Source organism: Hemicordylus capensis, chromosome 7 (assembly GCF_027244095.1).
Source record: "Hemicordylus capensis ecotype Gifberg chromosome 7, rHemCap1.1.pri, whole genome shotgun sequence".
Lineage (NCBI taxonomy): Eukaryota > Metazoa > Chordata > Lepidosauria > Squamata > Cordylidae > Hemicordylus > Hemicordylus capensis.
The window spans coordinates 6,637,597-6,656,987 of NC_069663.1; the positions used below are offsets into that span (position 1 = coordinate 6,637,597).

The 19,391-nt window shown below is 48.9% G+C and overlaps 1 protein-coding gene across 1 annotated transcript; it reads right to left on the reverse strand.

The window, feature by feature from the left end:
• Nucleotides 1-10,428: 10,428 nt before the first annotated feature.
• On the reverse strand, nucleotides 10,429-14,053 carry LOC128332678 (uncharacterized). The gene is made up of 8 exons (XM_053267269.1): nucleotides 13,920-14,053; nucleotides 13,353-13,526; nucleotides 13,028-13,177; nucleotides 12,684-12,803; nucleotides 12,474-12,582; nucleotides 12,088-12,150; nucleotides 11,637-11,820; nucleotides 10,429-11,333 (listed from the first exon to the last, which is right to left on the reverse strand). Exons 2-8 carry the CDS (start codon nucleotides 13,437-13,439, stop codon nucleotides 11,306-11,308), a joined length of 741 nt encoding a protein of 246 aa, XP_053123244.1. The 5' UTR covers nucleotides 13,440-13,526; nucleotides 13,920-14,053; the 3' UTR covers nucleotides 10,429-11,305.
• Between the last annotated feature and the right edge of the window lie 5,338 nt (nucleotides 14,054-19,391).

The following is a 19,391-nucleotide window of genomic DNA, read 5'->3' on the forward strand; positions in this document are numbered from 1 at the left end:
TGCTTTCACTCCGTAGAAGGGAAAATATTATTATTATTATTATTATTATTATTATTATTATTATTATTATTATTATTTCTTGTTTACACAGTCAGACACGTGTTATTGACTGGTTTGTTTTATCCAGACATCGAGTCCTTCCCAAGGACCTGGGATGCCAGAATTTTATTGTCAATCGTTATAGATATCGTCGCAGAATATAGGCTGTTCCCAGTAAAGCTGCTTTTTGTAATTGGCTGATGGTGATTTCTGGGGCCCCTATGGTGTTGAGGTGCTCTTCAAGGTCTTTTGGAACTGCACCCAGGGCGCCAATTACCTCTGGGATTATTTTGGTCTTTTTCTGCCACAGCCTTTCAATTTCAGTTTGTAGATCTTTGTATTTTATTATTTTATTTTTTCTATTTCTTTTTCTTCTATTCTGCTATCCCCTGGTATTGCTATGTTGATTATTTTCACTTGTTTTTCTTTCTTCTCGACTACAGTGATATCTGGTGTATTGTGTGGCAGATGTTTGTCTGTTTGTAGTCGGAAGTCCCATAATATTTTTACATCTTCATTTTCTTCAACTTTTTCAATTTGATGGTCCCACCAATGTTTGGCTACAGGTAGCTTGTATTTTTTGCAGATGTTCCAGTGTATCATCCCTGCTACCTTGTCATGCCTTTGTTTGTAGTCAGTCTGTGCGATCTTCTTACAACAGCTGATCAGGTGGTCCACTGTTTCATCTGCTTCTTTACAAAGGCGGCACTTGCTGTTTGTTGTGGATTTTTTGACTTTGGCTCTTATTGCATTTGTTCTTAGTGCCTGTTCTTGTGCAGCCAGTATTAAACCCTCTGTTTCTTTCTTCAAGTTGCCATTCTTAAGCCATTGCCAGGTCTTGGTGATGTCTGATTTTCCACTTATATTGTGTAAATATTGACCATGCAGGGGCTTATTTCTCCATTTTTCTGCTCGGTTCTTGACTTGTTCTTTCTTGTAGGCCTGTTTTGTTTCATTGGTTTGAATAGTTTTGCATTATAGACCATTTGAAGTACATCTTCTTCACTGTCCCTTATATATTCTTCAAGGTCTTTTTTCTCCTCCTCTACTGTTTGATGGACTTGCAGCATTCCTCTTCCACTTGAGCTGCGAGGGAGGTAGAGCCTATCTACATCACTGTGGGGGTGCAGAGCACGATTGATGGTCATGATTTTCCTGGTCTTACGATCTAGCGTCTCTAGCTCTGCCTGGGTCCAGTCTATCATTCCTGCAGTGTATCTAATAACAGGTATAGCCCAGGTGTTTATGGCTTGTATGATGTTCCCGCCATTGAGTATGGACTTGAGGATTTTTCTGACTCTCCTGATGTATTCACTTCCCATTTTTCTTTTAACTTCAGCGTGTGCGATGTTATCAGCCTGGAGAATGCCCAAGTATTTGTAAGGTTCTTTCTCTTCCAGCTTCTTGATCTTGCTTCTATTGGGCAGTTCTATTCCTTCTGTTTTTCTTATTTTCCCTCTGTTCATCATTAATGCAGCACACTTGTCTAGTCCAAACTCCATTGCTATATCGCTACTGAATATACGGACAGTGTTTAGCAGTGATTCGATTTCTGACTGGGACTTTCCATACAGCTTCAGATCGTCCATGTACAGCAGATGGTTGATTTTACTGGATGTTTTAGATGTTTGGTATCTGAGGCTCGTTTTGTTTAGTATTTGTGAAAGTGGGGTCATGGCGATTACAAACAATAGAGGGGATAGTGAGTCCCCTTGGAAAATGCCTCTTCTAATGCTAACCTGTCCAAGTGCCTCACCATTGATTGTTAACTGTGTACTCCACATGCTCATTGCTTTTTAAATAAATATCTGAATGTTTTTGCTGACACCAGTTGTTTCTAAACAATTTAGTATCCATGTGTGAGGCAATGAATCAAAGGCTTTCTTGTTGTCAATCCATGCAACACTTAGATTGGTTTTTCTTCTCTTGCAGTTTTCTAAAATCATTTTGTTAATCAGCAGCTGGTCTTTTGTGCTTCTGGTGTTTGGGCAATTTCCTTTCTGTTCAACTGGAAGCTGTTTGTTAGTTAATAAGTGTTGCATCACTTCATCTGCTATTATTCCAGTTAATAATTTGAACATGGTTGGCAGGCAGGTTATCGGTCTATAATTACTTGGAACTGCACCTTTTGCTGGGTCTTTCATGAGATGAGTTTTCCCAGTTGTTAGCCATTGTTCAATATCACCTCCTTGCAAAATGTGATTGAACTGTTTTGATAGTTGTTTATGAAGGCTTGTTAGGTGTTTAAGCCTGAAGCCATGCAGTTCATCGTCGCCTGGCGCAGTCCAATTTTTAATTTTCTTTGCTCTTTCACTGATTAATTCTGGTGTTATTATTAGATCTTGCATTTGTTGGTTACATTTTTGACTTCTTTCATCCAGCCTGCTTTTTTATTATAATCTATTGGATTGTCCCATAATTTCCGCCAGAATTGCACTGTTTCTTCTTTATTTGGCGTTTCTACATTTCTTGCAGTTTCTCCTTCTATGCTTTGGTAGAAACGTCTCTGATTCGACTGGAATTGGAGATTCTGCCTGTGTTGTGTAATTCTGGCTTCATATCTGATAATCTTCTTTGATACTGCTGTTATTTGCTGCTTTATTATTTCCAGGACTTCTCTCATTTTCCTTGAATCTAGGTGGTATTTTTGGATCAGATACTGTTTGGTGTTTTCTTTCTTCAGCTTCTTGTCTGTCATATCTTTCAATTTACTAGCATCTGATCTAAGCCTGGAGATTTTATTTTCTAATCAAATCTTCCATTTAGGTGATGTACTGCTTTCTTTTTTTACAGGTCCACTGATCTTCTATCCGAGCTCTTGTGTTGTTATTGTTGCTGCACTGTACATGAGTTGGTTTGTTTCTTGCAAATTATTGGTTGTTATTTCTGCAAGTGCAGCATTGACATCTTTTAATGCCTGAGCAAGTTGTTTTTTGGCAACTGTTTTTAGAGCGGGAAGTCGAACCCTGGTGGTTGTTTGCTTCATGTGCTCAGTTATTTTTTGCTTTAGTTCTTCTTGCTTTTCTGTTAAACGGCATTTGGGTTTTTGAGGTGAAGGCAAAGGGGAGGTTGCCTGGTTTTGATTTTGAAATACTTCAGCAACGGTGGTATCCTCTATTTCCAACACCTCCTCCATCTGTGCCTGAGCAACTGCTTCAGTTGGTGGTAGTTCTTCTTCCATATCTTGAGCCTGTGTTGCTCTTTGCAGTTCTTCCAGCTCAACTCCTGTGAATACTTTATTTCTTATTCTGAATCTTCTCTGGTCTGCTAGCCTTTTTTCTATTATTTCTGTATCTGGATGCTTCTCTTTCCAAATTTGGTACATTCTTTTTAAATAACCTCTTCAAGTTGGACTAGACTTGTAATAGCAGATCATTATTTCCTTCTTGGCATTTTTTGTATATTTTTTTCGGTTAAGCGACGTTTCTTCCAGTAGCTTTGCTGTCTCCAGCCCTGGTTGCTCAACTGAAGATCCTGTGTCCTGTAGCCCACTTGCCACCAGATGTCCAGGGAGTATAGCACCTGGCGCGGTCCTTGTTGACCCGGGCGACGACCAATCCGGTATTAATTTATTAAAGTTACGTCTCACCATATTGTTGACGGGAGAGGCACTCTTTGTCTGGCTCCTCTGGTGAGACCTGTCTTGTAATAATAATAATAATAAATAATAATAATAATGATGATGATGATGATGATGATGATTAACATTTATATCCTTCTCTTCCTCCAAGGAGCCCAAAGCAGTGTACTACATACTTAAGTTTCTCTTCGCAACAACCCTGTGAAGTAAGTTAGGCTGAGCGAGAAGCGACTGGCCCAGAGTCACCCAGCTAGTCTCCTGGCTGAATGGGGATTTGAACTCAAGTCTCCCCGGTCCTAGTCCAGCACTCTAACCACTACACCACGCTGGCTCTTCCGATAGCCTTTGAAGTACCCCTAGGGGTACTAGTACCCCCTGTTGGGAACCCCAATCTATCTCAATATTGTCTGTTCTGTCTGGCAGTGGCACTCCAGAGTTTCAGGCAAGAGTTTTCCCCAGCTCTCCCTGTAGATGCCAGGGATTGAACCTGGGACCTTCAGCATCTTTAAGCTGATACTCTACCACTGAAATACAGCCCCATCCCTAACACAGTCCAAGGGACAATAAAATGCTCCTTTAGGGAATAATGTTTGAAAACTGCATGCAGAAGGTTCCACATTCCCTCCCTGGCAGCATCTCCAAGACAGGACAAGATTTTTTTTTATTTTTAGGACAAGATTTTAGGACAAGATTTTTTATTTTATTTTTTAGGACAAGATTTTTTTATTGAACCAACAAACTACCAAAGCATACGAAACCCTTGCCTGTAACCTTGGAAAAGCTGCTGCCAGTCTGTGTAGACAATACTGAGCTAGATGGACCAAGGGCCTGACTCAATATAGAGCAGCTTCCGATGTTCCTAAGTTCCTATATTCACAGTGAAGTCCTAAGTGTTTTGAAACGGAGGGGGGAAATGTTTAAAACTGAACACCTGGACATTTTTGATGAAACTGTGAGTCTGGATTTGCTTAAAATGGCAAGAGGGTGGTGGACAGTAGGAAGGCAGGAAGGCAGACTAAATAAATATCATATGATTTGTCTTACACATAGTCTTACACAATGCTTGCTTGTGGTAAAACTTGTTTTTGTTTTTTAAAAAGCATGTGGTTTCTGCATAGAATAAATGTGTGGTTTTTTCCCCTGGGGAAGAGCATGAGCAATACCCTGCTAACTAGGCAAAGAAGCACCTTTTAACGTAGTGATTCTCTTTATTTAGCAGGGGGAGAGTAAATGGCCCTCTCCATCCCCAGCACAGCATCCCTCCAGTGACTTTTGCTGGTGTCTATCTTATGTTTCTTTTTAGATTGTGAGCCCTTCGGGGACAGGGATCCATCTTATTTAGTTATTTATTATTCCTCTGTGTAAACCACCCTGAGCCATTTTTGGAAGGGTGGTATAAAAATCAAATGAATGAATGAATGAATGAAATCTTACCTGCAATCTGAAGAGGGGGAGGCGGCCCACAATACCGAAAATGATGCTAATACACCAAACTGTCCACGTGGGAAGTTTCAGGGCAGAGAGCGTCCAAGTTAGGTGCTTTTTTAAATTCTTCTTAAATTTGGATTTCCAGAAGTTGTTTGAGAAGGAGACCTGGTCTTGCGGTACTAAGCATCATCATCATCATCATCATCATCATCATCATCATCATTTATTCAACTAGCACTTGGCAGAGTTGTAATAAAGGCCTTGGGAAAGATATTTAGATGCCATGAAGTGTCTATACCTACAGAGATTAGAATAGTTTGGACAATTGTTTTCCCCGTGACACTCTGTGGATGCAAAAGCTGGATTTTTAAGAAGCAAGATAAAAAAAGTATTGACACTTTTGAACTTTGGTGATGGAGAAGACTTTTGAGGATACCATGGACAGCCAGGAAAATAAACAAATGGATCACAGAACAAACCAATCCAGAATTTTCACTCAAGGCAGAAATGACCAGGCTCAAACTATCATACTTTGGACACATTATGCGAAAACCCAGCTCCCTTGAGAAGTCCATAATGCTGGGGAAAGCTGAAGGCAAGAGAAGAAAGTGGCCAGCAGCAAGGTGGATGGACCTGATCACGACAGCAATGGATGCACCACTGAGAGACCTTAAAGGCCAAGTTGAAGACAGATCATCCTGGAGAGAATCTATCTATGTGGTCGCTAAGAGTCGACACTGACTTGACAGCACTTAATCAATCAATCAATCAATCAATCAGGGAGAGAGAGGGGGATATGTCTCCATCATCTCTCTAGGAGGAAACAAAGAAGATTGACTCAACACAGGAGGTACCTGAGGAGTCAAAGCAGGGTTCATAGAGTAGAGGCAAGCAGAGACTGGTGAGGAGACCCTGACTAGCTCCCTCTGATCCCAATGCCCCTAGTTGCCATTAGGTTAGTTGGTGCAAAAGGTCGATGCACTGGAACTCCATCTCCAACACGTATAGACAATAGTGAGCTAAGCAGACCAATGGTCCGGCTTGGTATAAGACAGCTTCCTATGTTCCTATGTACAACTCCCATGGAATCACAGGATCATAGAATGTCAGAGCTGGAAGGTACCTTAGAGTTCTTCATTCCCCTACTCCGTGCAGGAAACTGCTACAACAGCTCTGACAGATGCCTGTCCAGCCTCTGTTTGAAAACCTCCAGCAAAGGAAAGCCTACCACTGCATGAGGGAGACTGCTTCGCTGTCGAACAGCTCTTACAATTATTTATTTGTTTATTGATTGATTTGTTTTGATTTGATTTGATTTTTATACCGCCCTTCCGAAATGGCTCAGGGCGGTTTACAATTAAAACAGAAAACATTAAAAACAATTAAAACAGAGATACAAATATAATTACCAATTTAAAACAACTTAAAAAACAATTAAACTATCAAAACAATTAAAACCCTGAAAACCAGGTTAACATTAAAACAATTAAAAACTGATTAAAATCCCTGAAAGGCCAGGCCAAACAGATGGGTTTTAAGGGCTCTCTTGAAGGTCAGCAAAGAATCAAGATTACCAATTTCTGCTGGGAGTGTATTCCACAGTCCAGGAGCAGCTACAGAGAAGGCCCGCCTCTGAGTCGTCACCAAACGAACCGGTGACAACTGGAGACGGACCTCCCCAGATGACCTTAACGTGCGGTGGGGATCATGTAAAAGAAGGCGCTCTCTAAGATATCTTGAACCCAAGCCGTTCAGGGCTTTAAAGGTAATAACCAGCACTTTGTATTTTGCCCGGAAACATATTGGCAGCCAATGTAACTGTTTCAAAACAGGCATCATATGGTCTCTCTGGGTTGCCCCAGAGACCAATCTGGCAGCCGCATTCTAAACTAACTGAAGTTTCCGGACTACATACAAAGGCAGAATGAAGAAATTCTTCCTAATGCCTAGCCTAAATCTGCTTCCTTGCCATTTCAACCCATGGATTGTAGTAGCCCAGCCCTCAGGAGCAACAGAGAACCAGTCTGTTCCTTCTTCTATAAGGCCATGGTGGCCAGGGATGTTGTAGTTCAGTATCATCTGGAGACCCAAATATGAGGACCCCTGACCTTCGAATGATGAGTTAGTGTTCTAGCATACAGTCGAGATGTGCAACGAAACCAGACCGCACCCTTGTGCAGCAACTATAATGTGCCAAGGGAAGGCAAGTAGTTTGCGTAAGAGAAAACACACTCAGAATTTATCATTTCTACAGTCCTTTTTAGTGCTTCACAATGGATATCACATTGCTCCTCTTCCGTTTCTGTTGTGAAATGTCATGATGCATCTCTTGAACTCCTCCCTCCTCCTTCCATGATCTTCTGGGTATTTGAAGACCATCCTTCCAGGCCTTCACAACTCTGGTCCTGCCCCCAGTAGAAACATAGGAAGTTGCCTTATACCAAGTCAGACCCTGGGTCCGCCTGGCTCAGAGCTTTCTGGCACAATATTGTCTATTCTGACTGGTAGCAGCTCTCCAAGGTCACAGGCAGCTTTTCTCTGTTGCCCCCGAGGACTGGATTAGAAATTGGATTAGAAATTCCATGGGGTGAAATTGCAAGGAAGGAGATTTAGGAGACGACAGGGATCAAACCTGGGACCTTCTGCGAGCAAAGCAGATGCAATTCCAGCTCCGTGATTTCCAGCTCTCTGCTCTTAACTGATCGGGGTGGGGGTGGGGGCCAGTTCTCTCCTGCGTCTGCTTCCCTCTTCACTGTTCTAGCTATGTTTCTCAGGAAGACGGTTCCCAGAAGCAGTTTAACCCAGGCTGCTCGTCTGCAGCGCAGGCATCCCTATGGATCACGGTGTTGCTGGCCCGCCTAACCCCACTTTGAAGCCCGGCCTTTAGACAAAGTTTAGGGTGCGAGCGTGCCCTTTACCCCGGCACTGGGATCAGATGGGTGCTCGGGCTGCTTGTTGCCTGAGTGCACACAGAGATGGGTGCCTAGACCGCCCGTCTCAGAGGAGAGGAGAGCTGGTCTTGTGGTAGCAAGCGTGTCTTCCCCCCTTAGCTGAGCAGTGTCTCCCTTGGTTTCATTTGAATGGGAGATTAGATGTGTGAGCACTATAAGAGATTCCCCATCAGGGGATGGAGCCGCTCTGGGAAGAGCATCGAGGTTCCAGGTTCCCTCCCTGGCAGCATCTCCAAGATAGGACTGAGAGAGATTCCTGCCTGCAACCTTGGAGAAGCTGCTGCCAGTCTGTGTAGGCAATACTGAGCTAGATGGACCAATGGTCTGACTGGCAGCTTCATATGTTCCTATCCCCCAATGCACCACGCTCGACACACTATGCATTGTGGGATATCCAAAGGTTGGGATGTGTCATCCCAGCCTCCAAAGATCCACACTGCTGGGAGCAGTGAGGATCATGTGAGCGCATGGTAGTATACCTGAAGAAAAGCAGAAGAATCATCTGGGGGAAAGATGAGTTGGACTCTGCCTACCCCACTGCCCGCCCTCCGCATCCCAGGACTATCATGTGAATAGCCTCAGGGTCTTACTCCTAATCAGCTCTAATTCCAGCTTTAGCGCCAACTTTAAACTCTTCCTCCAGCTTTCACTAACTTTCTGCTGCAGGCGAGCCTCCTTTTATTCTCTTCCCCCCCTCCAATTTTCCGAAACTAACCAATTTAAAATTGACTGCATGTTATGCTTAAAAGAAAATTATTACAAAATGATGTATAGATGGTATCTGAGACCCAAAAAATTGGCATTAATGTATAAAAATGTATCAAACAAATGTTGGAAGTATGGACAGTCTGAAGGCACTTTTTTTCCTATGTGGTGGACCTGTGGGAAGGCTAAAGCATATTGGGAGATGATATATAATGAGTTAAAGAAAATATTTAAAATGACATTTCCTAAGAGGCCAGAATCCTTCCTGCTGGGAATAATAGAAGGTGCAATTTCTACAAGTAATTCAACGCTTTTTATGTACGCTTCGGCGGCGGCTAGAATTATATATGCACAGAAATGGAAGAGTAATGAAGTGCCTTCAAAAGAAGATTGGCTGATAAAATTTTTGGAATATGCGGAGATGGCAAAACTTACAACACTAATAAGAGACCAAAATTAGGAATGCTTCAAAAAAGATTGGAAACCATTCTTGTTGTATCTAAAGAACTATTTTTCTACTATGGACTTTACAGTAGGGTTCGAAATTTAGTAAAAAAACCTGCAGGTTGGGTAGATTAGCTGTGTTTGTAAGGATTTAAATTTATGTTTTGAACTATTATTATAGCAAGGGTGAACTTTATAGCTGATGATTCACGAAGAGATGTGTGCGGGAAGTCCACTTTGTCTATTCGTAATCAATGACATATTAATATTGTTAAAAATAATAAAAATTGAATTTGGAAAAAAAAACCCAAACCAACCAATCAAAATAAATGCGAGCTCCCCCCATTAAAAAAACAAAACAAAACCAATCCAATCCAACCCTCTCCTCCCTCCAAAAACCAAACAGCAGGACTCTTTCCCCAACCAGACCAAACTGTCAAACGGGAGCTGTGATCCCTGCCAGCTTCTTATTACAGAGCACAGGAAGGAAGCAAATACGCATTCAAAACAGAAATGTGAAGAGCACAAGAGGAGGTCAAGGCCTTGTTCCTGCACAAATGGCATTTCATACTTGGCAGGACTTTTTAATCACTGGAATGGAATCACATTTCATATTTGGCTGTATTGGAGGCAGTCAGTGTTGGTTTGTAAGCTTGCCAAGCATTGCCAAGGCTGTGCTTTCCGGGCACTCGATTGGAAGGTGCAGCTTGCTCCCAGGATCCTGTGCTCAGCAAACCTCATTGGCGGCAAACCTCAAGTGGGCTCCTCTGGAGTGATCCAAGCCAATTGTCTGAGTGAGTGCTTCCAAGCAAGAGGCATTTGCATGGACCTGTAGCAGTGTAGCAGCGTCTCCCTCAGCCAAGAGGTGAGCTTGGGAGTCTGTGGGCACAAACGCTCCAAGGGAGACGAGAAGAAAAGAAGATCTCAGAAAGGACTGGCTGTTAACAAAGTGGAAACTTTATTAATATACTTAAATAGGTTACAAGTCGTCACTTAACTTTCTAACTAAAGGAAACAAAACAGGACAGAATGGAGTAGGCAAAAAAACTTTCCATCTCGGCCAATCTGTTGGAAAGCCAAAAATTCCTACTCGGCCCCCAACAGGGCGACCAGCAAAGCCCATTCTGCCCCTGGGAGGGAGAAGGAGGGAGGGAGGGAAGGAGGGAAGGGAGGAAGCCCAGGGTCACACAGAAGAAGGGAATGGCAGGGCAAACAAAATTGGGGGGAGTCCCAGCCAGCCCCCAACCCCACCCCACCCCCGCTCCTTGCAGGCATGTTCACTTGGTCTCCGCTTCTGGGGCGGATCGACTCCTCCAGCCGCCCAGCAGCAGCACAAGCCTGCAAGAAGCACAAAGCAGCGTCAGTGGGGTTGCCCTGCTCCTCCTCCCTTTCTACTCCGGCAGCCCAGCAAGTGGGGATTGGGCAGGGGGCTGGGGGTTGAGGGGGGGGCAAGCCAGAGAATTCTGCTTGACCTTGGGCTCCCCACTGTGCAGCCACAGCATGGAGCAGGAGGGAGAGGAGAATTCTCTGGCCTGCCACCGGGCAGCACCAGGGGGCGCTACTGGGGCTGCAGGGGGCCCCCAGAGTCTCCCAGGCTCCTCTGCTGCTGCACCGGTTTGGGAGGAAGGAGGAGGGAGCGGAGGGGGGAGTGAGGCGTGGCTGCGGGAGTGGAGGGGGGGAGGAGCACACCCTCGGCAGGGGAGGGGGCGGATGCCTGGATGGGGCTTCCCCTGCCAGGGGAAGCCAGGCCGCTGGGGAAGGGGAGAAAGGTGGAAGGAGGAGGGGGCGCTCCTTGGCCAGCTGGTGGGAATGGAGGGAGGCGGTGACCTTGCCCTCCTGCTGGGGCCACACAGCCTCCCCGGACCCAAGGGAAGCCCAAGAATGGTTCCAAAGGGCCACTTGGGGGCAGGGTGGTCCTGTAGCCTCCTCCCACAGCCTGCCAGCAGAAGCAAGGGGAGGGGCTTCTGCACCCCAGAGGCGGGGCTTCCTTGGGCCAGGGGAGTGGAGCCTGCTTCCCCCTCACTCCTCAGACAGAACTGCACTTCCCTGCTGGATGTCTTCTTGTGGACAGATCTTGTGTCCACGCGCTTGGAGGAGGTCTTCTGGGAGGCCCCTGCGCTGCACGGTCTTTCCTGAACCTCCCTTCAGCTGCTGATCTTCAAGGGGAGAGCACGGGGCTGTTGTTCCTGGAAAGAGAGAAGGACATTGGTTCAGAGATGGGGGGGTCTTCTCACACTCTCCCCCATGACACCACCAAGCACCAGGGACTCCTGGCAGAATATCCGTGTCCTCATTTCCCAGAGGGAAGAGAGAGATTTCCTCTTTCCCTTGGGCTACTGGTACAACCAGCCACAAGGGCCGAAGTTGGCATTCCAACACGAGGGAGGGTTGCCCAGATTCCTGCCCACCCTTCCTGCAGCCCCAGCCCCCTCCCTAACCATCGGGGCCCCTTCAAGTGAAGCCCTGCCTTGGTCTGCTCACCAGTCGGTCAGGTGGAGAGATCACCGTACTCTGGCGGGTGTCTCTTCTTCTTACAGCCCGCCCACAAGCGCCGAACGGCAGCCCGCAGCCCGTGCCGGGAGTGGAGGGAAAAGGCCTTCTTCACGATCTTCTCTGTCTTGCAGGCAACTCTCCCGACCTCGGGGTCATGTTCGCCAAGCAAGCTCTCCAGCGCTGGAGGGATGAAGGAGAAGGTTCAGAAATGGCATGAAGAGATCACCCCACCCTTGGCCAAGCCCCACCATTTCCACACCAAGAGGGTGCAAGTCCTGACTCTTTCTCCCCTGCACTCTGGGAAAGCCTACTGCTGAGCATCCCTGAGGATGCAAGCGGGACCTTCCATTTGAGGGGACAGGTGGCCCATTCCAGCTCTGTGGTCCCTAAATCTAGGCCTCTCCCCTCACAGAAACTTCCCCTTCCCACCCAGAAACCGGCACTTACCAGCATGGAAGGTCTCTATGTTCCCTTCAGTGAGGATGCTGCCCTTTTTGTGGACCAGGTGACCTAAAAACAAGGGTGGAAGGAAATGGGACCACAGTTTAGGACCCTGCGCATGGACAGCCCACTTCCCATCATTCAGGAGAGGAAGTCCTCCCCTCTCTGCTCCCTCTGGGACTGACAGATTGAGCCATTCCTCCAGGGACTCTTACGTCACCTTGGAAGGAAATTAAGCCAAGAGACCTCGCTAATTCTCACTGGGCCAGTCCTCCTGGGGAGGGAACAGCTCCTGCCCCTCCACACCCTTCTGGCAGTGCCTTCCAAGAGAATGAACCTTTGCCCACCAAGATGACCCACTAAGGGAGACCCAAAAGTCTTGTTTCGCTTACCGATCAGCAGGGCAGCCGTTCTCCTCACTGAAGGCTGCTCGCTGCGGAAGAAGCCCAGGATCTTGGTGGCCTCCATCTCCACGGCGTCCTCTGTGCCGAGCTGCCGAATCTGGGATCAAGAGCAAAGACAAATCCCGAGTGAGCAAAGCATCGCCCAAAGGTCCTTGAGCCATTTGAGCCGAGGGATGGACAGGGAGGGGCTGCCCTTACCAGACACTTGGCGATCTTGTGGAGCAGCTCCTGCAGGCTGTAAGAGTCCCGCGCCAGCAGCTTGCCCTCCAGGTGCCATAGGAGGGCTTCCGCCAGGAGGCTCAGATTGTCCTTCGCAGCCTGCCAAAAGAAACACCGGAATGGGAGTGAAAAAGGCTGCCAAGGGATTCCAAGAAACCTCTTAGGGGGCTTCAAGGAGTAGGGCCTGGATGGGCCAAACCACAGCAGGACAGCTCGTGGATTCACCACCCCATGAGGCTAACTCTGGGGCCTGCCACTGGGTGGCTGGACTTGGGGAAGCCTAAACCCCTTTGTAGGGGTGGCAGGAAGAAGTGGGCCCTCACCTGTGCTACCTCCAGGTCTTCATCCTCCACATGCATCAGCACCGCGATGAGGGTCGTGATGTTCTCCTCTGTACCCTTGTGGTGGTGGTGGCGGTGCTGCAGGAGATCCAGGTGGGTCCTCATGGCTGCCCTTCGGATCTTAGCCTCCTCCTACAAAGAAGAACAGGACTTGTTATTAGGGAGGAATTCCTCACCTCCATAATTGATGAAGAGCTTGCATGGGTCTCTAGGGGGTGTCTGGTTTCCCTTCTCCAACCCAGTCGGAACCTGCAGGTTGGCCGGCCCTCATAGAGCCGGGGCGGAGGGCTGGCGTGCAAGTACTCACGTGGTGGAAGAGAGGGCGGCACAGGGCAGCCAGGACAGCATTCACCGTGGCCTGGTGTTCTGATGGACAGTGCCTCAGCCGCTCCATGAAGGCCAGGACCCCCAAAGTGGCTTCCAGACTGGAGGTCCTGAGCCCTGCCAGGATCCCGGCACTAAAATCCTGGGGTTTCTTGGCCTAGGGTGGGAAAAGGTGGCTCCTTGAAAACACATGCTAGTCCACCCGCTGCTAAACGCACCACAGAGCTGTCCGTGTTTGATGCTGCTTGGCCACCATCCACTGCCTTGGGGAGGAGATTACTCAAGCCATCCCAGAGGCACAAAGAGCGGGGAGAATGCGGCATTGGAGCACGTGGGGAATCAGGCTCCTACTGAGAGATGCATTCCTGTGCCTTCCCTTAAGGATTTCTCCTTCGTCCTGTGGCAAGGGTTCCACAGACTGAATCCACCCAACTGGAGAAATCTCCCCATCACACCTGGGGATGCCTAGGAGCACCAGCCTCAGGAAGGGCTCCCCAAAGAGAGGAGTCTCCATGCCTAGGGATGCTCCATGCCCAGGGATGTCACTCACCGCCTTCAGGGTGCCATAAATTTGGAGAAGTCCCCTTTCGCTCAGGTAGCGGATGTTCTGGCTGGGGTGGACTAGCCACGCTACCAGGAGCCTCCAGGTCTTCTCTAAGGCAGCAAAGTCTTGGTCTTTCAGGAGCAGCTAAAAGAGGGAAAGGAGGAAAACATCCATCAGCCTCTGGGGCCAGACCCTCCTCTCAGGGAAGCCCACCCTGAGGAACACGCTGCTCACCTCCACAAAGAAGGCCACCTCTGTGAGCGAATGCTCTTCTGGATTTTTGTCCAGGCTGAAGGGGGAAGCCAGGTATGCCTTCAGCCTGGCCACTGTGGAGGACCGTGTCTGGAGGAGAGCCCTGCAAAACACCAAAAGACTCTGCTGAGTCCTGGGCGGAAGGTCCAGAAAGAGCAGACCTGACCCAAACCACACCAGCCCCCAGGCCTCCTGAGAGATCTCCTATTACCTCACCAAGAGGGCCACACCCTGGAGGCAGCTCTGCGTAGAGCACAGGGATTCCCAGCAGGTCTTCTCCGGGGTCACCTGTGCCACCCTCTCCAGCAGGGTCCGGACAATCTGTGCGGTCTCCCTGCAGAGAAGAGAAGGTTGCTGTCACCAAAGTGTGTGTCTCCTTGCGGGGTGGTGTAGTGTCAAGGGTGGATGGACTGTGTTGGACCATGGGAGGGAGACCACAGGGGTGAAGTGACTTTCCCCACAGTTGGTTTTTTAACACTGCAGACGCATTTTAAGGCTCTCTGCAGAGCCAAGAGGGCTGCAAATTCTGGGGTCTCCCCTGTGGAGCTGAGGGAAGGGACCACCGTGCCAGAGTCACCCCAACAGGCCAGAAATGCTCCTCACCCATCAGAGTGGGACATGGGAGAAATGACCCTAGCCTGTCCTCCCAGAGTGCTGGAAGGAGGACTTGCTGGCCCCGCTTTCCCCACCGCCATGACTTACTCAGGAGGCAGGTCTTGGCTGTCTCGGTTCCCGACTCCCTCGGTGGTGTTCTGCAGGCCGGTGAGGATCTTGTTGACCAGGCCCACCAGGAGTTCGGGGAACCTCTCCTCCACCTCACTGGCATACTCCACACACCGGACGACGTCCCCGATCTTCTTTGTTGCTCTCCCCTGAGGAGAAGAGGAGGGTCAGGCCTCAGCACACAGTCCGAGGGACGGTTATGGGTCAGGAGAATCCCCAGGGCGAGGCCAGTGCCATGGGTGTCTGCACCCACATCTTGGCCTGGAGGGTGCTGCCTCTGGCTCAGGGTACATGAGGTCAACTGCAAGGGAAAGACATCCACAAGGGGAAAGGGCAAGTCCCCACCTCCCGTGTGAACAGTGACTGCCATCCAAGCCGCCATCCTGTGTAGTGCAAGAAAGGTGGGGCAGAGGGGTGGAGTCAAGTCACCCTTGGTTTGCACCCCTTACCTCTCCCAGATGGACCGAGGAGAACCAATCTGGGGCCAGCTGTCCTCTTCTTTCCTCTTCGCAGATGTTCCTGAGAGAGGAGAGGAGAGAGAAAAGCTGCTCCAAGAACTGTCCTGTTGGAGATGGCAGCCAGCTGAAGAAGAACACGGGCACCCAAAGAGATGCTAAGCAAGGATCTCGCCTCCCTTGGGAGGTGGCTGGCAGGGGAACTTCATCAGGCCAGAGATCTCCCAAGTCCAGCCTTTCGTTCCCCACTTAGAAGCCCTGGGAAGTGTTCAAAGGGGGCATCGAGACAGGAGCCCTCCCCTGCTCCTTCTCCCCAACACCCGCTCATGCCAACAGCATGGGGGTCTCAGAGCTCCCTCTGCTAACAGCCAGCAATAGACTTGCTGGTGTCTGTCTTGCACCTGCTGTCAATCGGCTTCCTTGGGTGAACTCCCCCTCCAGAGTCCTCAGGAAGCAAGTTTGAAGAAACATCCCTCTGTGGGGCTCAGACATGGGGGAGATGCCCCTGTCCCCTGCAGCCTTCTGCTTACTGTGCTAAAAGCCCCCCATAGGAACATAGGAAACATAGGGAACTGCCATCTACTGAGTCAGACCATTGGTCTATCTAGCTCAGTATTGTCTTCACAGACTGGCAGCGGCTTCTCCAAGGTTGCAGGCAGTAATCTCTCTCATCCCTATCTTGGAGATGCTGCCAGGGAGGGAACTTGAAACCTTCTGCTCTTCCCAGAGCGGCTTCATCCCCTAAGGGGAATCTCTTCCAGTCCTCACACATCAAGTCTCCCATTCATATGCAACCAGGACAGACCCTGCTAAGCTATGGGGACAAGCCATGCTTGCTACCACAAGACCAGCTCTCCTCCCCCAGCTCCCTACTGGCTCCTAAGGCCCTTCAGCTGAGAGGAGGGTACCTACCTGGCCGAACTGGGGGTCGGTGGAGAGTCCCACACCTCATCCTCGATGCTGTTGATGTCATGCATCGTGTCGTCCTCGTCCGTAGAGGAGCACTGGGGAGGAGAGAGAAGAGAAACGGGAGCGTTCCAGGGCTTGCGTTGACCTTGCGAGGCTTCTGAGAGGAACCAAGCCCAAGGGACAGTTGGGAAGACATCCGGCTCTAAAATAAGACGTGCCTCTTGCTAGAAAAGGCATTTGGCATCTCTGCCCAGAAGAAAAGCCTTTCACCACATTTTTGCCCCCTTTCCAATGCCTCAGCTGCATTTCCTCCCATCCCACCAATCACAATCCCTCCCATCCTGCAGCATCTAGAACTAGAACCATTCCATGTTCTGTCTCCTGCTGGGGAACAGGGCATGCGCGCGCACACACACACAACCTAGAGCCCGTTCACATGAAAAAATGGATGATGAAATGGATCAGTTCTGACCTCCGCGGAGGACGAGTCTTCCACCGTGTAGGTGTTCTTCATCATCTTCTTGATGAGCCACTTCTTTGGCTTCGGGACTCTGAGAGGAGAAAGGAGAGACATGGCATAAGAACATCAATGCATGCCCTGTGGATCAAGTGAAAGACACGTGTAGCCCAGAACCCAAGAGTGGACAGCCAGATGCCTATTTAGTTGGTTGTGAACCACTTGAGACCTGGTTACATGTGGCATTAAAGTGTGTTTATTCAGAGAGAGAGAGAGAGAGAGAGAGAGAGAGAGAGAGAGAGAGAGATTCGGAGGTTCCTTGGCTGTCATGGGTAATAGTCTTCAACTGGCTTCTCCTGCATGAACATGTCTAATCAACCAAGGCTCCCGGGGAAGGTGATCTGCCTCTATGATCCCTGGAGCGGCCCTTCAGCTGAGAAAGGTACCTGGGGGAACTGGTGGCATAGTCCTCTTCCGACCCCTCGTCCTCCACGCTGGCGGGTGGAGTCTCGGCCCCCAGGAAGGAAGAACTCTGTGAAGGAGAGAAGATGGAGAAATGGCTGCTCTGGCCCTCGCATTGAGCTTCCTAGGCTTCAGCAGGGAAAAGTCCAGCCTGGCACCTTCCAGCGGTCATCACCAGGTGAGCTGAACGCAGGAATTGGGCCGGAAGGGGATCGTCCCGTTCTGGACACAATTCCTCCCGCTTTCCTGATTTTCAGTTTTCTTAAAAACCACTTTGGAGCCCAGGCGTGCTGGCTGGGGGCGGGCGGGAGAGATGACGAAAGAGCTCCTCCCCCGTGCCCGCCTTCCTCGCAGTGAGGTCGGTCGGGCTGATTTCTGGCCTTCGCGCACTCATGCAAATGGCAGAGGGGAAAGGCATCAACCGCCCCCCCCCAGACATGTTGCGCTCCCTCACTCAGCTGGGGCCCCGATGGCTCTGGTGACTGGAAAAGACCACTTCCAGTCCACTTTATGCTTTCAGTCGGCTCCTTAGTGAGGACACTCAAGGAACGTGCAAAAGCATGCCAAAATTGGGTCTCCTTTCCTCTTTCTTTCCCAGTTCTTTCCCCTTTCCAATTAGTTCATTTCTCATTGGTTTGGTTGAGTTTGCTTATTGTTTTGTATTTTTATTCATTCTTCATTTATTTGTCACTGTTTTTCAATGGTTGCCATTAAAGCAACAGGATGCTCCACCTTTAACTGTGAGATCTGGACCGGACGTCAAGGCCATGGCCGCCATCTCCTTGCAGCCATCTTCTTTAATCCTATCACCCCCACTGTGTGACCATTGGGATGCAGTGTTGTTAAGGGCATGGCTGTCCCTTTACCATAGCTTTAAGCAAACAACTGTCAGAAGATGGCCGCCCACCCGGCAGCATCAAAAACTGGGGCCATTCCACATGCTCTCTACTCCTGGCCAACACGGGGGACCCACACGCCCAACCCACAGTCCTTCCAAGGATGTTGAGGCTTCCTGACCTCTCCAAGGGATGGCTCTTGGTCAGCAGCGGTGTTTTGCAGCCTCCTCAACACGGTGCTTGGCCTCTGGACACTAAGAAAAGAAAGAAAGAAGACACATGAGATCAGAACACGAGTGCTTAGAAAGAGCTCTGCTTGATGAGATGAATGAGGCATGCAGCCCAACACCCTGTTTCCAGGAGTGGACAGCCAGATGCCTGCAGGAAGCCCACGGGCTGGGCATGGAGACACCTGTCTCCATGGAATCAACCCTCCATGCTGCTCGGAGCTTCTCTCCACCCTTGGCTTCTTGCTAAACTAACCACCTCCACCCCCCCAAAAATTGCATGGGCTCCTAAGGAAGGTCCTCTACTTCCATGAGCGATGGAGCTGCCCCTCCAGGTGAGAAAAGAGTACCTCGGGGAACTGACAAAGCTCTCCACGTCCAGCTCCTGATCCCTAGTGTTGTCTTCTGGGATCTTGGCCTCTTGGATGTCAGGACTCTGCATATGAGACAAAGGTTTCCAATGAGTGTACTCACTCTGATCTTCCTAGGGCCTAGGATTCGTAGGGAGTTTTCCCCCTGACATTTTCTTTGAGTTCATTTTTATTTCTTTAAATTATTTTGATTTTTTTTTAAGACAAAAAAACCTTATTAAAAAGAAACCATGTGTTCTAATTCTAACTGGTTGGGAGTGCCAGGGCACAGCCACCACATGCTTGTGGCCATTTGGTTTCATCCTATGTCCAACCATGAACCTCCATTGTGATATGATCTACTGTGGTCAGCAAACTGGCCACCATCCTTCAAAAGGGCCATCAGAATCAGTTGGCTGCACTCTGCAGCTCTAGTCCAAAGACAGCATGACAGGTAGGTCTGTGAAATCTCTTTCTTTCCCTCCCCCAAACCAGCCATTAACAGAAACATCACTGCATGGGAGCTCCAGAATGGAATGCTAACTGCTTGTTGTCATTTCTTGTCATTTCTTCTGCATTCCTTTCATGGGGAATGGAAACCAAGAGGAACGGGACCCACTGGCATCAATAGTTTGGCCCAGAGAGCCTTCTTGATCCCACCCCTTCATGTCCTCTTCTCTTCTCTCCTCTCCCCAAGAAACAGGGTTAGCTCAGCCTTTCCAAGGGGAGAGACAAGATGGGCCCCTGAGTCCGGAGTGAGGGCCATCCCTCCTGCTGTGAGCTGTTTTTACCTGAGGGGACCATGAT